Here is a 19,733-nt window from a genome sequence, read left to right on the forward strand (position 1 = left end):
AATTCTAGTGATGTCTTATATGCCTACAGCATTTAAATGTAATCTCTTCTCATGGAAATAAATCCATTTGGAATCAAAAACTCCCAGGAAGAAAGTAAAGAGTCTGTGAGAGTAAATTTCCCCAGTGACTACTGGGGAAAACTCTCTCCTCCTTGGTTATGGAGGGGAGAAGTAAAACTTCTATTTAACTTCTGACAATACTGGGGAGAACCAGATTTGTTTCAAGAGCATTTGTACACATTTGCCAGAAGGTTTAAAATCCTTATCTCTGGGGACTTACCTGGTGGTGCAGTGGTTAAGAATCCGCCTGCCGGTGCAGGGGACACAGGTTCAATCCCTGATCCGGGAAGATCCTACATGCAGTGGAGCAACTAAGCCCACGCACCACAACTACTGAGCCTGCGCTCTAGAGCCCGCAAGCCACAACTACTGAAGATCGCGCACCCTAGACCCTGTGCACCACAACTACTGAGCCCACAGCCTGCAACTACTGAAGCCCGTGCACTCTAGGGCCTGCGTGCTGCAACTACTGAAGCCCGCGTGCCTAGAGCCCGTGCTCCACAACAAGAGAAGCCACCACAATGAGAAGCCCGCGCACCGCAACGAAGAGTAGCCCCTGCTCGCTGCAACTAGAGAAAGCCCGCGCCCAGCAACGAAGACCCAACACAGCCAAAAATAAATAAAAATTAAAAAAAATGTTAATATGGAATCATTTAATAAAATAAAATAAAATCCTTATCTCTGTATTGGAGAGTGACAATGGCTTAAGAATATATATATAGGACAAAGTGGACTGACTCATAATCCTTGATTTCCAGGTGTGCACATAAAAGAGTATAAAGGTTAGTTAATGACATAAACAAAATTGTAAGTACACTCTTTGGGTAATGTAGAAAAGAATTCAATGGTTTTATCAATAATATAACACTCTTTGCTACCAAGTACTATTATAATAAGCCCTCAACTTCTTCTAACTAATCTGATTTAATTCACATTCCATGGAAGTCTTTTAATTTTGTGAAAAATAGATGTTCAGGAAAGTTTCCCAAAGATGTGACTACAGATAGAGTTGACTCTAATATTCTCATGGAATCATTTGTAATAAAGTAGTAGTAACCTATCATAGAGCCAATTAATAAACCTGAAAGGAAAAAATACTAAATGCATAAATACCATTACCCTGTAAGCTGTAAAGGTAAATTCACTTGTGTACCCAGCACAAGCACCAAATGGTTCAGGCAGGACTGTAGCAATTACTGTGCTAAGCGCTAATGGACCACAGGCAGCCCTGGAAAAGGCCCCAGGCCAACACTCCGCAAACCTGGAATCTCATTTACTACAAATTTACTGCTTAAATTTGTACAGGTCACTTGTTCCTTTTTTGTCTCTCAATTACTAAGCTATAGGTAAGGATCTGCCTACACCCATAATAAGATTGTATCTGGGAGAACAGTGAGGAGTGCTATTCAAATGCAGGGTTTCTTTGGGGTAATAAATTATATAATGCATTCTATCTCTTTTTTTTTCAAGGTGAAAGAGAAAAAACCTCACTGAGATATTAATTCTCCACTAATTTTAAAGTAAAAGGAAAGGTAGAAGAATGTAGGGTCCACCTGTTAATTCAGAAATGGAAATATTTTGGTTCCATTCTTTGTACTCGGCTATCTGGGCAAATGATGTGAGCACAGAATTTAAAATGAATGACGGATTCTTTGTAAACCAGAGTATTTGATTTATATAAATGAAGATGGCTGTCATGATAAGCCTCAACACTATCTGAAGTTGCAAGCAGTTCTTTTCTTACCTCTGGGATTATGACTAGACCAAATATTAAGCCAAAAAGGACGAGGTTAACTCCATACATCCATCGGAGAAAGATGAAATATGATGCCACTGAAGAACCAAAGTGACCTGAGGAGAGAAAGATGGTGGATGTAAGTGTTGCAGAAGGACATTATCATAAAGGAGGACTTTATGTGTGTGATAGATTCAATTTTCATGTCAGTCTGTGGAATATACATCCCTTTTTTTTTTCTAGATAAATAAAAGGGCTTAACCGATGTGCCTAAGTTCCTACAATCAGGAAGTGAAGAAGCACATTTTAAATTTTGGTCTGACTAGTCCAAAGTTCATCTTTTTTCTTTTCTTTTTTTTTTTTAACATCTTTATTGGAGTAGAATTGCTTTACAATGGTGTGTTAGTTTCTGCTTTCATCTTTTTTCTAGTACAACAGAACCTATAACATAACCTAATCAGTTAGTCAAGAACACCCTTCAGCAAACGAACTAAAAACAGTGACACCAAAATACTCACTTTCAATGTCCTTGATCTTCATTTCCCAGGGAATACATTGAGTCTTGAAATTATCAAAGTCTCTTTTAAGCTTGACCCATTTCTGAAATTAAACAGGCAACACCCTCAGTTCATTAACACGTTGCCTTGGGACCTGGAGGGGAGGATGGAGGTGCATGTGGATGTTGACATGTTGACACGTGGGTGAGGCTGCCATGTTGGAGCTGTTGAGCCTAGGTTGTCAGAGGTGGATGCGCACATCTTCACTTTCCAAAGTCAGGTGTGAGTCAGAGAGAAGCAAGGGCAACACAGTACTTTGCATTTGTCTATAGTGCTGATAAAATTTCAGGTTTGGACACTTTACATATGAACTTAGAAAGTCTGTGTATAATTTCTGATTTGGGGAATCAAATTGGCTTAGCAAACTCTGATACAACTTCCTTCATCTTAAACCAAAAATTCAATGGAAAAAAGAAATCTCACAACTCTCATACCTACATTTGGCAGACAGCCAAGTGCCTTAATCTGATAGGAACTGTTGCTAAACTACAAGGCTGGTGGAAGTGGTAAAGAGATCTCAGCCCATGGTTTCCCATTCTTCTCCTAGTGAAACAGCAGCCTGTCTTTTTTTTTTTTCCTAAAAGTAGTTAGAAAGGCATTATGCCCCTTTCCATGGTCTATTCCAGCTCCAACACTTTGTACCAATCAGAAACTTGAATAGCTGTCTGTCTTCTGGCTGCGTGAAAATTTGTCAACTCTTCAAGGGGCTTCTCTCCAACATCCCCACCCCCTGGAAATAAATCCATTTGGAATGAAAAAAAAAAAAACACCTCATAGAAAACAGCAGGCAAAGAGGAAGTAAGGAGAAAATCCTAAGATCAGTTTCTATTATTGCAACGGTCTCAAAAGAACTTATTTATGAAGGAAATGAGATTTTCCTTTGCAAATTCACCAAAGGATAAAAGGGAAATTTTATCTGAAGGAATCAGACAAGCTTCCAAACCTGAAGCCCTTGACTATATCATGATTGGATAATTACTGTATAAGGAAGGAAACCACCTGTCAGAAGAGGGAAATGGTCACAGATGCCAAGGAGAAGAGGGGTTCATAAGCAAAAGACAGGTTGATAATAACGGCAAAGATCTCCCGAAGACAGGAAGGGATGTGGGGAATGGCAGATGGTGGGCATGGACACCCCAACCCCATTGCTTCCTCTCCCTTCCCTAGTTCTGATTCTGTGCTCAAAAACCATCCTTGACTTATTTGGCTTCTTATCTAGGTCTGTCTATAAGGAAAGCATTTGCCCATCACCTGGGCTGTGAATATTTTGATTTCTATGGCAGTAATTTTTTTCATTGCAAATTAATAGATTGGAATTGGGACTATGGCTTAGTTTCCCATATAACTAACTGTACTACCAAAAATAAAAGGCACTGTTACTGTGGACTTCAAATTTTTCAGTTCTTGCACCAGTTATTCCTCCTTGTAGATTAGTAATCCGGTATCTGGTTTTATATATCAGTCTCATAAGCTTTATTAATGTGAGTCCTCCCCCGAGAGACAGATCCCCTGTCAGGGTGCTGATAAAATCAGTATAAAATATAGCTTTGCAAGACTGAGGACCAATGGAGTAATGAATGTTGTCAAGTGAGGCCCCTGGAGACATAGCCTGCCAGTTGGTCACTTGGCAACCACCTGACAGCCCCTCAAGGCTGTGGGCATCTTGGCCTGAAAAGGTGATGCCTGGGGGCAGGGGACAGAGGCAGAGAGGGGCCTGGGAGAAGCTCTGCATTGAAGCTCTTTCCTTCATTGGTTTAGAGAATCAGAAAACTGAGCTTGGGCGTGCGCGGGAGAAGACCCCAACTCCCTTCCTCAGAGCTGTGTGAGATGGTAGCTGCCGTCCTCAGACTGGGTTACTAGCTGTGCGTGTCATCTTGCTAGTCAGCTGTATATAGGAAAAAAAGATTTCAAACAGTGATTGAACAAGACACAGGCACATCCTGTCCATGGATGAAATCTGGATCTGAATAAATAAAAACAACCAGTGATGCCTGAGAAATAGTACGGCAAAACAAGGAAGAAGTGATGTCATCCTTTGAAATTTTTGGAAAGCATTTCCTCCAGGATACATAATTAAATTTTGAGAGATGGCTCAATATTCTTAGTAGGATACAAAAAATATGGCTTCTAGAGTACAGGTTAGCACTTAGAGAGTTAAAAAAGAAGACAGAAGGGGAAATCCCTGGCGGTCCAGTGGTTAGGACTCCGCATTTGGTCGGGGAACTAAGATCCTGCAAGCTGCATGGCGTGGCCGGGGGAGAAAAAAAAAAAAGTTACAGGTGAAGTATGGAAGGATTGATTACAAGGTTGCTAAAAGTTCAGTAATAAAATGAAAATGAACATTACACTTTGAGACGGAAGAAAATTGATCCAATGATATTGAGAATAAACCTGAGAAAGTTTTGAGAATGCAAAGAGAGAGAAAGCAAAGAATTAAAATCCATGAAGGAAGGTAAATACAAAGAATGGAGAGTTGGCAGCCATCCTTCTGCTAACAAAGAAGCTAGAACTGTTAGAATAGAAACACGATTGAATAGACCATTTATCAGGTATATTTGAAGAACACATTCCTTAGTTGGGAAAAAAGTTCTGAGTGTGCAGTTGTTAAGTGGTAAATGGTTTTTAGATAAAATTAATAAATAACCCATAGATAGTTGTCAGGCAACTATAACTGAAAAGGAAGAAAAAATAAAATTAGGAATAAAAAAGATTAAAACTCAACATATGTAAAATGTAATTATGGGACTACCTATATGAAGCTTTCTGTTAATACATATGAAAATCTTAATGAAATGATCAAGTTTGGGGAAGAATATAAAATATCAAAATGGCCCCAAGAAAAAGTTAAAACTTGACTACACCAATTGGAAAAACATTAAAAAATTATCAAGGGCTTCCCTGGTGGCGCAGTGGTTGAGAATCTGCCTGCCAATGCAGGGGACACGGGTTCGAGCCCTGGTCTGGGAAGATCCCACATGCCACGGAGCAACTGGGCCCGTGAGCCACAATTACTGAGCCTGCGCGTCTGGAGCCTGTGCTCCGCAACAAGAGAGGCCGCGATGGTGAGGGGCCCGCGCACCGCGATGAAGAGTGGTCCCCACTTGCCGCAACTAGAGAAAGCCCTCGCACAGAAACGAAGACTCAACACAGTCATAAATAAATAAATAAAATAAATAAAAGAACGTGAATTTCTAAAAAAAAAAAAAAAATTATCAAGATATTCTATAAAATGCTTCCTGATCTGTACAGTTTTAAGGGTGTCATCTTTCAAATTTCCAAAAAAATGAAAATCATGCTCTACAAACTGATTTATAGCATAAAAAGGAGGTGATGCTATTCGTTTAATATTATAAAGCAAGTGCACCCCTAATATTAAAATATGCCAAGATAGTGTGTGTGCATGTATGTACACACATAAATTCAAATCAATCTTATGAAAATTTATGTAAAAATTGTAAATAAAATACTTGAAAAATCAGATGTGCCTGATAAAAGTAAGTTTATGAACAGAAGGGAAAGGTATTTAATAAAATCTAACATCTATTTCCAATAAAATGGAAGTCATTAAACTAGAAATAGAAGGATAATTTCTTATTGTGAGAAAGAAAATCTATTTCAAGGCAACAACTCCCATCAACTTAGTGTGAAACAGTAGAGCCATTTTCATTAAAGTAATGGAAAAGCAAAGAGACCTATTATCATCAACATCAATTGAAACTATTCTAGGATTGCTAACCCACACTTTAGAACAGGAATGATTTAGAAGAACCCAAGAAGAACACCTTTACATACACAATCAGATGAAAATGATTAGAACTAATAAGGGAGTACAATAGGGGAACCAGACAGGAATCTCTAGTTATTAAATAAATGGAAAAATGATTCCATTCACAAAAGCAACCAAAACATAAATTTTGTAGAAATAACATATGACATGGAAAAGATCTATATGAAGAAAATGACAAACTTTGCTGAAGGATATAAAAATAAGGTTCGAGAAGTATATGGTATTCTTAGATGTAAAGACTAAATATTGTACAGATAAGTCTTCCCAAATTAAATCAAGGATTTTAAAAAATTTCCAATCAAAATCTCAATGGGTTATACTGGAACTTGGCAAAGTGATTTGAAAAATGCATGTGGAAAAAAAGAATGCAAACAAAACAAAACAAAATGCATTATATACAAACAAAACAAAAGGCCTTATATAAGAATTAAGTGAATGAAAATGATAGTTTTTCAGATCAGTAGGTAAAGGAAGGATACTTCCATAAGTTCCACATTAAATATCCAATTAGAGATCATTACCCTAGCCTGAATCAGAAGCTCAGGTTATGGCATAACTCAATAAACCAGAGCTGCCCCCAATGCCCCATCAACACTACTCTTATCCTTCTGTATGACCCTGATTACACCATGGCCCTCTGGGTCTCCACCAAATCAAAGTCTTGATTTGGGGGTTTGGAAAATAAGATCCCAGTGGATTCAACATCATTAATTCTGTGAGTTTAGTTCTTCACTGGAGAGGAAACAAGTCTCAAGTATACTGAAGCCCTCACAGATAAGTAGAGAGAAATGGACAGGATACAGTTGGTTTCCATTCCTGGATAAATTGGAATGGTTGACTGGACCTCACGCTCAGGATTCTGGGGGAGGTGGACACAAATGGTGCAGCTGGGCAGGCACTGTGATGGTCACCCAGATTCAGGCGTTGAGCAAGTCCTCCCACAGGTTTGCGGCCTCTGCACCACACACCTTAGCCATCAGCATCCTATAGGCGTAGAGTCGCTTGCCTTTCCCCTTTCCCAAGGCTCCTTCATACTTCTCCACAAATTCTTGGGCCTCCCTGGTTAGATGGGGGAAAAAGGCAGAAATTCAATTAACACCCAAGCAAAAGAAATCTGAACTATGAGGGTGTATATGTGGCTGAAAGCCTTAAGTGTTTTATATCCCTAGTTAGAATGTAAGTTCCACGAAGGCAGGGCATTTTGTCTGTTTTGTCCACTGAAGTTTCCCAAATGCCAAGAATAGTGATTGGAACATGGTAGGCACCAGTAGGCAGAATTTTGGCTCCCATGACCTTTGCCCCTTGGTGAATGGCACAAAGGATTCTGCAGATGTAATTAAGATTACTGACTTGAAACCAGGGAGATTACCTTGGATATCTGGAAGGGCCCAGTGTAATCATGTGAGCCCTTAGAAAAAGAAGAGGAAGGCAGAAGAGTCAGAGAGAGATGCAGCAAAAGCGGAAATCAGAGAAATTAGAAGAGAATTCTCCACCCTCTGTTGCTGGGGCCCCTCTGGAGGATGCCACATTGGAAAGCAAGAGAAGAAAATGAATTTCTATCAAAAGTCAGGGAACCTGGAAGAGGACCTCAAGTCCCAGGTGGGAGGGAATCACAGCCCTGCTGATACTTTGATTTTAACCTGGTGAAACCCTGAGCAGAGAATCCAGCCACACCATGCTGGACTTCTGACCAACAGAATTGTGAGCTAATAAATGAGTATTGTCTTAAACTATTAAGCTTGTAGTAATTTGTTAGAGCAGCAATAAAAAAACCAGTACAGCAGTCAGTAGGTATTTGTGGAGTGCATGAACGCTGGATGAGTGAGTGAACATCCAAGGAAGACTGCACGAGAAACACATGGATGGGTTTGTCTGTTAAATATTCTGGGTGGTGTGCTGGAGCTGGTGAGGGCTGGCTTCTGAGAACCGATTGTTAAATATTCTGGAACTTGGCCAACAAATTATTAAACTATTGGTAGCTTGAAATCGGCCATGTTGGGAGTATTTAGACTATGGGATTCAGCAAGTGCTCCAAATCAGGGTTCCCCCATCCATCCCCCCACAGAAACAGTTTATCAGGAACCACTGGATAAACCCACACAAGTAGATGAAGAATGAAGTCCTTCTCAGGGTGGGTGGAAGAAGACATTGGGTCCTGTGTGTCTGGCTGCTGTTGTTACAGCGCCCCCTGCTGGCAAAACAACCGACACCACCTCCAAAGTGCAAACGCAGGCAGTTGACAACTGTCAAAGTTACATTCTAACCTGGGGTTAACCCCAAGGTTGGTTTTATTAGGATGTCTCAATGATGTCCTAATGTTAATAAGGCCAACTGTCTAGCTTCTGAGTCCAGGGTCAAAAACTGGATTGTATGGGATTAAGACTCCTTTGTGGGGTCAGCCCCTGTTTTCCCCCTAGGCAGCACTCATTCTGGCAGTGAGTTATCTGTGACTACCAACGACTCCAAGACACCAAAGAATGCTTTCATGAAATTCATATTTTTGTCCTCTTCCTATATCTTATGAGTGGGTAGAGACTGCTAAGCATTTGAGGTTTGTGAATTTAAATGTGACAACTTTTAAGATTTGAAGACTTCTGATAAAAATTCTCAAAAGTAGGGCTTCCCTGGCGGCGCAGTGGTTAGGAATCTGTCTGCCAATGCAGGGGACATGGGTTCGTGCCCCGGTCCGGGAAGATCCCACATGCCGCGGAGCGGCTAGGCCCGTGAGCCACAACTACTGAGCCTGCACGTCTGGAGCCTGTGCTCCGCAACGGGAGAGGCCGCGATGGTGAGAGGCCCGCTCACTGCGATGAAGGGTGGCCCCTGCTTGCCGCAACTGGAGAAAGCCCTTGCACAGAAACGAAGACCCAACACAGCCAAAAATAAATTAAAAAAAAAAAAAAAAAAAGTAAGGGCCAGCTCTTATGCCTGAGCCATTGAGCCTGGCACCAAATGCTTCTCTTCTCAATGTCCAGACTGTGTCCAGATGCCCAGAGAGCCCTTAGGAGAACAGAGGGCCCTGCCCAACGCTGGGTGCAAATTCTGAGGACCATTCACTGCAAAGAGAACAACTGATCTAACAGTTATGATGGACACAGCAAGCTTTTTTGGGTCCACTGAAAGTATATAAATAATCACAACTAACATTTTTACAGCAAACCCCTTTAAACATGTCATACGTGATCAGTGTTCTTCTTACTAGAGATAGTAGTTGGTTTATGGAAATACTGGCTCTTGCACTGCACGTCCCAACTGTTGCAAATCTTACTTCTTCCCCTCCCCTCCAACAGTTTTGCACATCTTACTTTTTTTTTTGGCTGTGCCACATGGCTTGCGGGATCTTAGTTCCCCAACCAGGGATTGAACCCGCACCCTCGGCAGTGCAAGTGTGGAGGCCTAACCACTGGACCGCCAGGGAATTAATTCCCTGCAAATCTTACTTCTTTTTTTTCCCCGAACAGTTCTGCAAATCTTACTTCTGTAGGGTGCTTCTGTCCCCTCCTTGTCCCCTCCTTCCAAATGGGGAACTTCCTTCAAGCTCATCTCTCCTCTTCCTCAAACCAGATGGTGTGTGGTAAATGAAGTAAAAAGGCAAAAGAAGAGAGATCCTTTGCTTTGTGGAAACTTCTAGGGGCCTGGATCTCAAGGTCACTTTTGGCAGGTGATTAGCAACCCCTCAGGTCCCTCCAACACTCAGGAGAGGAGGAAGCCATTGAGGCAAGGCTTTCCTGGGCAGCCATCCACAGACAGCACTTCAGCAGCCCCTCACATTGCCCTAGAAAGACCCTCCTTGTCGATAAAGGGGCCCAAATAACAGTTTGGAAGACACAGTCAGGGTGGCCAGCAATTACTGCTGGGAGAGAAGGGGAGTATTGTGTGGCTTTAGTGCCAGAGAGAGCCAGGCAGGATTCTGTGCCTCTCAGGGTGTCAGTTCTCATCTAGAAATGGGGACAATGTTATGAGACTTAAACGTGTGGATGCATGCCATGTAAGCACAGCAATTTCATTTATCAGGCAGTCACCCTTCTCCTTCTGGGGAAACAGCAGCTCCTGGAGTGGGCAGCTGATAGGATTCTTTCCTAGCCCAGGGGGCTGCTGTGAGGAGACTTCTGCTCCCCAGGGGTCTGGACAAGGGGCTCAGCAATGCAGCCTTCCACAATGAGAATACTCTGAAGTTGATCCAAAGCATCTCTCAGAGAGACTACATACCTCCAAAAACTACCCCCTGGTGAAGGAGATCAGATTCAAAATTACACTTAATTTTGAGATGCAGAGGTATAAATAGACACAGGGCAGCCTGCATTTGATGGCATCCTCACAGAGCTTTGCTGTCCCATGCAGAACGTTGGGAGAATGTATCAGCCAGCCTGAAATCCAGAAGACAACCAGACAAAGGTAGGGAATACAGGTGGCCAAAGCGAGGTGGCTAGAGGTTGGAGGTGGTCAGAGGTTGAAGGTGATCTGGGCTGTGTTGGTTTGGTGTCTCCCTCTGTCCTGAAGCAGTTTTTATTTTTCAGTTGTGGAGACAAAGATCAAACAGAGGCTGAGCTCACTCTAAGTGGAAATTCAGAAGAGCCAGGTGATGGCATCCGTTCTAGAGGAGTCACTGAATCAATTTAAGGGCAGTTGAGTTTAACCAAGCATGCCTGGCTTCCCATATGTGGTGGTTTTAAACTATGTCAGCAACTTATTTGACATTCCTCCCTTTAAAATGTAGAACTGGGGAATTCCCTGGCTGTTCAGTGGTTAGGACTCTGCGTGTTCACTGCTGAGGGCCTGGGTTCAATACCTGGTCGGGGAACTAAGATCCCACAAGCCAAGTGGTGCAGCCAAAAAAAAAAAGAATTGAATTCTCTTCCACTTGAATGCAGGGCAGACTTAGCGATGTGCTTCCAATGAATAGAAAGTGGTAGAAGTGACAGTTTATGACTTCTGAGACTAGGACATAAAAGGTATTGTGACTTCCCCCTTGAAATCCCCCTCTTCTGGGGGAAGCCAGCTGCCATGTTATGAGGACACTCAAGCAGCCTGTGGAGAGGCCTGTATGGAGAGAAACTGAGGCGCTTACTAACAAACAGAACCAACTTGTCATCCATTTGTGTGAGCAACCTTGGAAGTGGATTCACCAGCCCCAGTCATCTGAAGCCTGAAGCCCTGACCAACACCTTGACTCAACCTTATGAGAGACTCCAAGTCAGAACTGCCCAGCTAAGCTGCTTTGGAATTTCTGACCAACAGAAGATAATAAGTGTTTATTATTGTTTTAAACTACTAAGTTTTGGGGTAATTTATTACGTAGCACTGGAAAATTAATACTCTGTAGAATCCAAACCACTGATCTCTTTGGTGCATATACATTTAGGATTGTCCTGTTTGCTTGGTGGATTGACCCTTTTATCATTATGTAGTGTCTCTCTATGTCCTTGGTAATTTTCTTTACTCTGAAATTGACTTTGTCTGATATTTACATAGCTTCTCCTGCTATCTTTTGGTTAACGTTTGCATGGTATATTTTCTTCCACCCTTTACTCTCAACATATGATATATTTAAAGTGAGTTTCTTATAGACTGTATTTAGTTGGGTCATCTTTTATTTTTTTAAATTAATTAATTAATTTAAATAAATTTATTTATTTTATTTATTTTTGTTTTTGGCTGTGTTGGGTCTTCGTTGCTGTGCGTGGGCTTTCTCTAGTTGTGGCGAGTGGGGGCTACTCTTTGTTGCGGTGCGTGGGCTTCTCATTGCAGCGGCTTCTCTTGTGGAGCAGGGGCTCTAGGCATGCGGGCTTCGGTAGTTGTGGCACACGGGCTCAGTAGTTATGGCTCGCAGGCTCTAGAGCACAGGCTCAGTAGTTGTGGCACACGGGCTCAGCAGTTATGGCTCACAGGCTCTAGAGCACAGGCTCAGTAGTTGTGGCACATGGGCTTAGTTGCTCTGCAGCATGTGGGATCTTCCCAGATCAGGGCTCGAACCCTTGTCCCCTGCATTGGCAGGAGGATTCTTAACACTGCGCCACCAGGGAAGCCCTGGGTCATCTTTTAAATCCAGTCTGCCAATCTCTGTCTTTTAAGTGATGTATTTAGACCACTAACATGTAATGTAATTATTTATATGTTACAGTTTAAACACGTCATTTTATTTCTTGTTTTCTGTTTGTTCTGTTTTTCATTTCTGCTTTCCTTTTTCCCTGTCTTCCTGAATATTTTTTAGGATTCCATGTTGTTTTACCTACAGTGTTTTCGAGTATATCGATTTGTATAGCCTTTTCAATAGTTGCTCTAGGTATTACTATATGTCTATCTCTATCTGCCATCCATCTATCTGTTATCTATCTGTCTACCTAGCTAGCTAGCTAGCCAGCTATCTCTATGTATTATCAAAATCCACTGGTGCATTTTACTATTTAGAATGAAGTGTAGAATCTTATTTCTCTTTATGTCCCTTTATTCTCCCCATTTATAATTGTCTTAACTATTTCATCTGCATTATTGAGAACCACATTAGGTGGTGTTTTAAGTTTTGCTTCAACTGTCAAACATAATTTTAAAAATCAAGAGGAGAAGGTAAATCCATGGTATTTTCCAAGATTTTTGCTCTCACCATGTTCTTCCTTCCTGATGTTCCAAGATTCCTTCTTTTACCATTTCCTTTATGTTTAGAGAACTTCCTTTAGTTATACTTTATGGTAGGTCTGCTGGTGACATATTCTTTTAGTTTTCCTTCATCTCAGAATGTCTTGATTTCTCCTTTATTCCTGAAGGATATTTCTGCTGGATATAGAATTCTGGACTGACAATTCTTTTCATTTAGCACTTGAAGAATCTTTATGTCACCTCCTCTGTCCTCCATGGTTTCTGATGAGAAATTTGCTGTCATTCTAATTGTTTTTCCTTTATAGTGATGCATTGTTTCTCTCTGACTCTTATAAGTATTCAGAAGTTTGACCATGATGTATATTGGCATGGATTACTTTGGATTTATCCTGTTGGGGTTTTGTTTAGCTTTTTGAATCTGTAAGTTTTGCCAAATTTGAGAAATTTTCAGTCATTATATCTTTGAAGACTTTTTCAGTCTCACCCTCTTTCTCTTATTTTGAGACTCCATTTTTTTCTTTCATCATCTAGGGATTTGGAGGAGACACTAATGTTAGATCATTTATAATAATCCTACATGTCCCTGAGGCTCTGTTCACTATTTTCCCCAGACTATTTTCTCTCTGTTGTTCAGATTGATTTGTCTTGTTCTACCTTCACTTTCATTGATTCTCTACTCAGTTCTCTCCATTCTGCTGTTGAGCCCATTCATTGAGCTTTAAAAAGTTTTAGTTACTATATTTTCTACTTCTAAAATTTCCAGTTGTTCTTCTTTATATCCTCTATTCATTTTCTGAGACTTTCTATTTCTTCATTTGTTTCATGTGTTCATAATTGCTCACTGAAACATTTTTTTTTTTAAAGCTATTTTAATTTTTTTTTAAATTTATTTATGGCTGTGTTGGGTCTTCGTTTCTGTGCGAGGGCTTTCTCTAGTTGCGGCAAGTGGGGGCCACTCTTCATCGCGGTGCGCGGGCCTCTCACCATCGCGGCCTCTCTTGTTGCGGAGCACAGGCTCCAGACGCGCAGGCTCAGTAATTGTGGCTCACGGGCCTAGTTGCTCCGCGGCATGTGGGATCCTCCCAGACCAGGGCTCGAACCTGTGTCCCCTGCATTGGCAGGCAGATTCTCAACCACTGCGCCACCAGGGAAGCCCTGAAACATTTTTATGATGGTTTCTTTAAAATCTTTGTCAGATAATTCTAACATATATGTCCTCTTGATGTTAGCATCTGTTGATTATCTTTTATCATTCAAGCTTGAGATCTTCCTCGTTCTTGGTATGATGAGTGAGTTTTCAACTGAAGCCTGGAATTTGAGATATTATGTTATGAGAATCTGGATCTTATTTAAATATTGTGTTTTAGCAGGCCTCCTCTGACACTGCTCCAGTAGGTGAAGGGGGATGCTGCCTGCTTACTTCTAGGTGGAAGTCCAGATTATTCACTTGGCCTCCTTTGATACCTGGGGCTGGGCTGGAGCTCCTTGTTACTGCTGAGCAGGGATGGGAGTTCAGGCTCCCACAAGCCTTCCACTCATATCCTCCTGGCTTGAAGAGATACCTTGTTACTGTCAGGTGGTGATGAAAGTTCAGACTCCCCATGTAGTCTCCACTGACACCACAGGGAGAGGGAGGGCTCATTACTGCCCAGTGGGGATGAGAGTCCCTGCTCCTCACTTGGCCTTCTCTGACATTTGATGGGGGTGTTAGGGGCACCATGTTACAGCCTGGCAAGGGAGGAAATGTAGGCTTCTCCACTTGGCTTTTGCTGCCAGGCTGGGGCTACAGCTGCTCATTTGTTTATGGTGTTTGGCCGGAGTAGGGTTGTTATTGTTTACAAGTCTTCTGTCTTCCCAGGCTGTCCCTTTTCTGGTCCTTTGGCTAGAGACAGCAGACTTTTCTTGAGGTGCTTTTGTGTGTGTCTGTTAGTGTTTGGGGGCAGCCAGCTTCTCCAATATCCAGTCTGGATATACAGGCAAAAAGGAAAATTGGAACTCAATACTCTGTCATTCATTTGACCCCGAGGTCCTTAGCCAGTCTGCCTTTCTTCTCTCCACCTTTCTGAGTCTCTTATGTTTGCTTTACACATAATATCCAGGGTTTCAGTTGTACTTAGTGGGAAGACTATGGAGAAGTATATCTACTCCATCTTCCTAGAAGTGGAATTCTTCAGATCTCACTTTGGGTAATTTTCTAACACATTAGGTTTCTGACAAAGCTGAGTGACATACCTGATTAATTCTATGATTAAAGCAAACATCCCTGACTCATGGGCACTAGAAACTCTTTTGCCAACATCACAGCCTGCCTCGTGTCATTATTAATGATGTACATTAATAATGTCTTCTCTGATTCATCTTTGTTCCCCATCCTCATCTCTCAGGGTTCAGCACAGTGTCTGGAACAAGATGTTCAAGCTTTAATAGCAATAACTACTATCTATTAATTGCATATTATATGCTGGGTACTTAAATATTTTTTATTTGTCAGAACAACTCTGCAGGTAGATATTATTATTCCTACTTTATAAAAGACAGCTGTGAGGCCCAGAGAGGTTAAGGGAAGGAAACCAGCCTGAGGGGGATTGAATAGCTAGTCAAACCACCAGGTATGGTAGAGGTGTGAAGACAGGCTTCCCCAATTCCCTGCTGTTGCTCTTTATGCCTTGCCATCCTTCTTTGATTGTCTACAACAACTGTGCCAGCTGCCTGAGTGGGTCAGAGACTGGGGTCCCCACACCACTGCTTCTAAAAAAATTTGTAGTCTGGGGATGCTATCTGCAGATCTGCAACTGAAGACTTTACTGCCAGAAGAGGAAATCATACAGGAGGCAAAGGGGTGTATTCTAGAATGTCTAGTAATCCTAGAGAAGCAGTTACAATTTAAGAGTGCAAGTTCTGGAGCCAGAATTCCTGAGTTCAAATTCTGGCCAGATCACTAAACTCACTGTTTGGCCTTGGACAAATTACTAGATTGCTCTGTGTCTCAGTTTGCTCATCAGTAAAATGGGGGCAATAATAATGGTACTTACATCAAAGGGTGATTATGAGGATTAAATGAATTGTTACACACCCAGCACTCAGAACAGTGCCTGGCACATAGGGAGCACTCAGCAAATGTTGGCAATATATAAAAAAAGAAAGAATATTAAAAGATGAATAAGAAACAGCTCTGCAGGGCTTCCCTGGTGGCGCAGTGGTTGAGAATCTGCCTGCCAATGCAGGGGACACGGGTTTAAGCCCTGGTCTGGGAGGATCCCACATGCCGCGGAGCAACCAGGCCTGTGAGCCACAACTACTGAGCCTGCGCGTCTGGAGCCTGTGCTCCGCAACAAGAGAGGCCGCGATAGTGAGAGGCCTGCGCACTGCGATGAAGAGTGGCCCCCGCTTGCCACAACTAGAGAAAGCCCTCGCATAGAAACGAAGACCCAACACAGCCATAAATAAATAAAATAAAAAAAAAAAAAAAAAAAAAAGAAACAGCTCTGCAAACAAGAGCATCGAGTCAAGTGAGGGCCTTAGGGGTCAAAGAGGCAGTAACTAACTCAGCCTGAATGCAGGGAGGGGCAATGGGGACTTCCCTGCAGAGGGGACACCTGGCCTGAGTCTCAGAGGGTAGGAACTAGCCAGGTGGGAGGGCAGAGGCACCAGTGGAGCTGAGACCCAGAGGCTGGAGAGCCTGAGTCTGGGATAAGGAGTCTTGCAAGAGGGAAAAGGAGGGGAGACCTGCTCCAGTGGGAGAGACAAGAGTCTTTTCAGCTTCTAGGGCCTTAGCCACTTCCCACCCCCACCAAAAGCAGGAACCCTGCCCCCAGGTCTGGAGGAGATGCAGACTTCTCCTCAGGGCAGCTGAATGGCCCTCAGGGATTTTCATGTCCCAGAGACTTCCAGCCAGCTGGAGATCTCATTTCCATAAGCATCAAGGTTGCTCTTTTTCCACTGTTAATAAAAGATGTGTTCCGGTGACACCAGAGTGGGGGTGAGGTTCTGTTAGACCGACAGATGGAAGGAGGAAGAACTCGGCTCTGGGGGAGCAGGGAGAAGAGACTCAGAAAAAGGGAGCTGGGAAGGCAGACAGCCTGCTGCCTGAAGCCGTACCTACTGCCCAAACTGTCGCCACCATTCACCTGTGATGACAAATTTAAATAAATGGAAATAAAACAGAAATTCAGTTTCTCAATTGCACTGACTACTTTTCAAGCGCTCACTAGTTTCATGTGACTGGAGGCTACTCTATTAGCACAGATTTAGAACATTTCCATCATCCCAGAAAGTTCTGTTGGTCAGCACTGGCCTGGAGGCACCGAAGGGAGGCATTTCTTCCTGCAGCTGAGTTGGAGACAACGTAATAATTTGCAAGACAGTGGAGTAAGCTCTGTTTACCAGGCTCCTTCCTAGTCAGGGTTTGCACAGCCAGCATCTTTGCTGTGCCTCCGAGACACAGTGAGGCTGAACGTCAAAATATGTCTGCCAACGGCTTCCCTGGTGGCGCAGTGGTTGGGAGTCTGCCTGCCAGTGCAGGGGACACGGCTTCGAGCCCTGGTCTGGGAAGATCCCACATGCCGCGGAGCGACTAAGCCCGTGAGCCACGGCTACTGAGCCTGCGCGTCTGGAGCCTGTGCTCCGCAGCGGGAGAGGCCGCGACGGTGAGAAGCCCGCGCACCGCGATGAAGAGTGGCCCCCGCTCGCCGCAACTGGAGAAAGCCCTCGCACAGAAACGAAGACCCAACACAGCCAAAAATAAATATAAATAAATAAATAAATTTATAAAAAATACATATAGATATGTCTGCCAAATTGTTCTATGTAATAAAGGGCGAGGCATTTGACTTGAGCAATGAGGAAAATCAGGTGTGAGAGGAACCAGGGAAAATGGCTTCTTATACAGAGGGAAGGAGGAAGGGAGCCATTCCAATCTTGTGGCAGAAAGACCGAGGTGGGACTTGGGGGAAGATGGTAACACTGAATGGGACTTTTTTAGGAAAAACGCCCTGCCCTTCTCTCAAAACTGCAGCAGAGAGTCAAGAGCCGTAAAATGCATGGTGGGCTGGCCCATGATATGGAAACCAGGGAAATAGCTGAGTTGCAAATAGGAGTCAGGGGCGTGGGCACCAGGCCAGGCAATATTCACGGAACCTCACTGCAAGCTTGGCCCTGTGTTAGGCATTTGGGACACAAGTGTAGCTAAGACAGCCCCTCCGCCTGCTCTCCACACTTCAAGGGTGAGTGTATGACACGGGGAGAGATTCTAGTGCTTAGAGAACACAAAAGAGGTCTGAACTTGTTGAGATGGGGGTCATGGAAAGTCCCCCCCCGCCCCCAAGGAAGGCATGTCTTTTTGGTTGTGAGGGAGGTGCGGAAGCCACCAGATGGGGCGCGGGACAGAGAGGTGGCCTGGCAGTGGAGGGGGGTGCGTAGCCGGAGGGCCACGATCCTCCTTGTCTTCCGCCAGGCCCTGCTCGGTGCTGGCCAACGGCAGGGCCCGATGGCCAGTTGCGTGCTGGGGATGAGGTGACCAAAGCAGGGTGGGAGGGTGAACCCCCCTTCTTGTTGAGCCCCCTTGGAGTGGAGAGGAGGAAGGGACTCCCGCGCCCATCAGAGGAGCTGAGTCTTCTGGACGGGGAGGGCCCTGGCCGACCACCACTGCTCACCTGAGCTCCGCCAGCTTCGTCGCCATGGGCCAGGGCTTGGTCCGCATGGTGGCGATGAGCTTCTTCTTGTCTTCCACCTGCTCCAGAATCCGGGCCAGTTCCTCCTCAGACAGAGGCTCCCCACCGGAGGTGCTGGAGGCCGAGGAGGATGACCTGGAGCAGAGGCGGGGTGGAGCAGAGGGGAGTGAGGAGGCGGCGGGGGTCCTCGGGGGCACTGTGGGATGTGAGGAGCCCAACGCAGGACACTCCCAGCTCCCGCCCACACAGGCCTGTGCCGCTCAGAGCCCTCCGCGACTCCCCCCACCTGGCAGAGGAGGCCACTCCTCTTGCTGGAGCCCAGGGCCCCTCGAGGGTTGCCTCCTCAAACTCCACGCCTCTGAGTCCTCCCCGCGCTGCACACCCTCGCTCGTGCAGGGCTGACCAGTGGAAATATAATGTGAGCCATGTATCGTAATTTTAAATTTTCTAGTCGCTATATTAATAGGGTAAAAGGACATGGACATATTAATTTTAATAATACATTTCATTTAACCCAGTATATGAAAAATTTATAATTTATAATTACAGTAATATAATCGGTGTAAAAATTATTAATGAGACATTTTACAGTCTTTTTGTACTGTCTTCAAAACCCAGTGTTCATCTTGTACTCACCGTGGATGTCAATTCAGGCACAAAATTTTCATTGAACATATTTAATCTGTACTTGGATTTCATAAAATTTAGTTGAAAAAGTAGATTTACATATCCAAATTGTTTTAGACATACTTAAAAGTTTCCTTGTAAATGAATAAAGTAACAGAATATAATTTTCCTTTGATGTTCACATCTGCACTGACAAAACTAGTTTGTCTTTTTTTTTTTTTTTTTCCCAGAAGAAATGCTTTGGCTTCAAAGTTAAATCGACTTCAAAACTACATCTGTCTGTCCAAGTTAAGTAAAATTTTTAACTCAGTGGTATTAACATCAGATTAAAATTAAATTGAATTAAAAATTCAGTTCCTCAGTCACACCAGCCACATTTCAAATGCCTAGCATGTGGCTAGTGGCTACTGTATGGAACAGCACAGCTGCAGAGACCTTCCAGCTGGAGGGTACGACCCTCACCATCTCCCAGACAAGACTGTGTGCTCGCCTGCCACAAAATCCAAGTTCTTGTCTGTGCTACTCACAGCCTCCTTCACTCATGAAAAGGCTTGACTCTCAGCTGAGATGGCAGCAGCTGACAGGGGGTGAGGGAGGGGCTGGAGAAGGGCCTGGGCAGCCTTTTTAGCACGTTTGATAAATGGAAATATCAGGATGTGGGCTTGGGTTACCACAGGTTTTAGAGACCAGTTTGCCTCTGTGAG

The 19,733-nt window shown here is 43.5% G+C and overlaps 1 protein-coding gene across 1 annotated transcript in view; it reads right to left on the minus strand.

Moving 5' to 3' along the window:
• The window catches only part of TMC2 (transmembrane channel like 2), an 83,887-nt gene that overhangs the window by 47,031 nt on the left and 17,123 nt on the right, over positions 1–19,733 (minus strand). Inside the window, 4 exon segments of the mRNA XM_007195813.2 lie at positions 1,805–1,911; positions 2,314–2,395; positions 7,108–7,198; positions 18,385–18,537. Coding sequence (XP_007195875.1) covers positions 1,805–1,911; positions 2,314–2,395; positions 7,108–7,198; positions 18,385–18,537 — 433 coding nt within the window.

The sequence above is a fragment of the Balaenoptera acutorostrata genome, chromosome 15 (genome assembly GCF_949987535.1).
Source record: "Balaenoptera acutorostrata chromosome 15, mBalAcu1.1, whole genome shotgun sequence".
Classification (NCBI taxonomy): Eukaryota; Metazoa; Chordata; class Mammalia; order Artiodactyla; family Balaenopteridae; genus Balaenoptera; species Balaenoptera acutorostrata.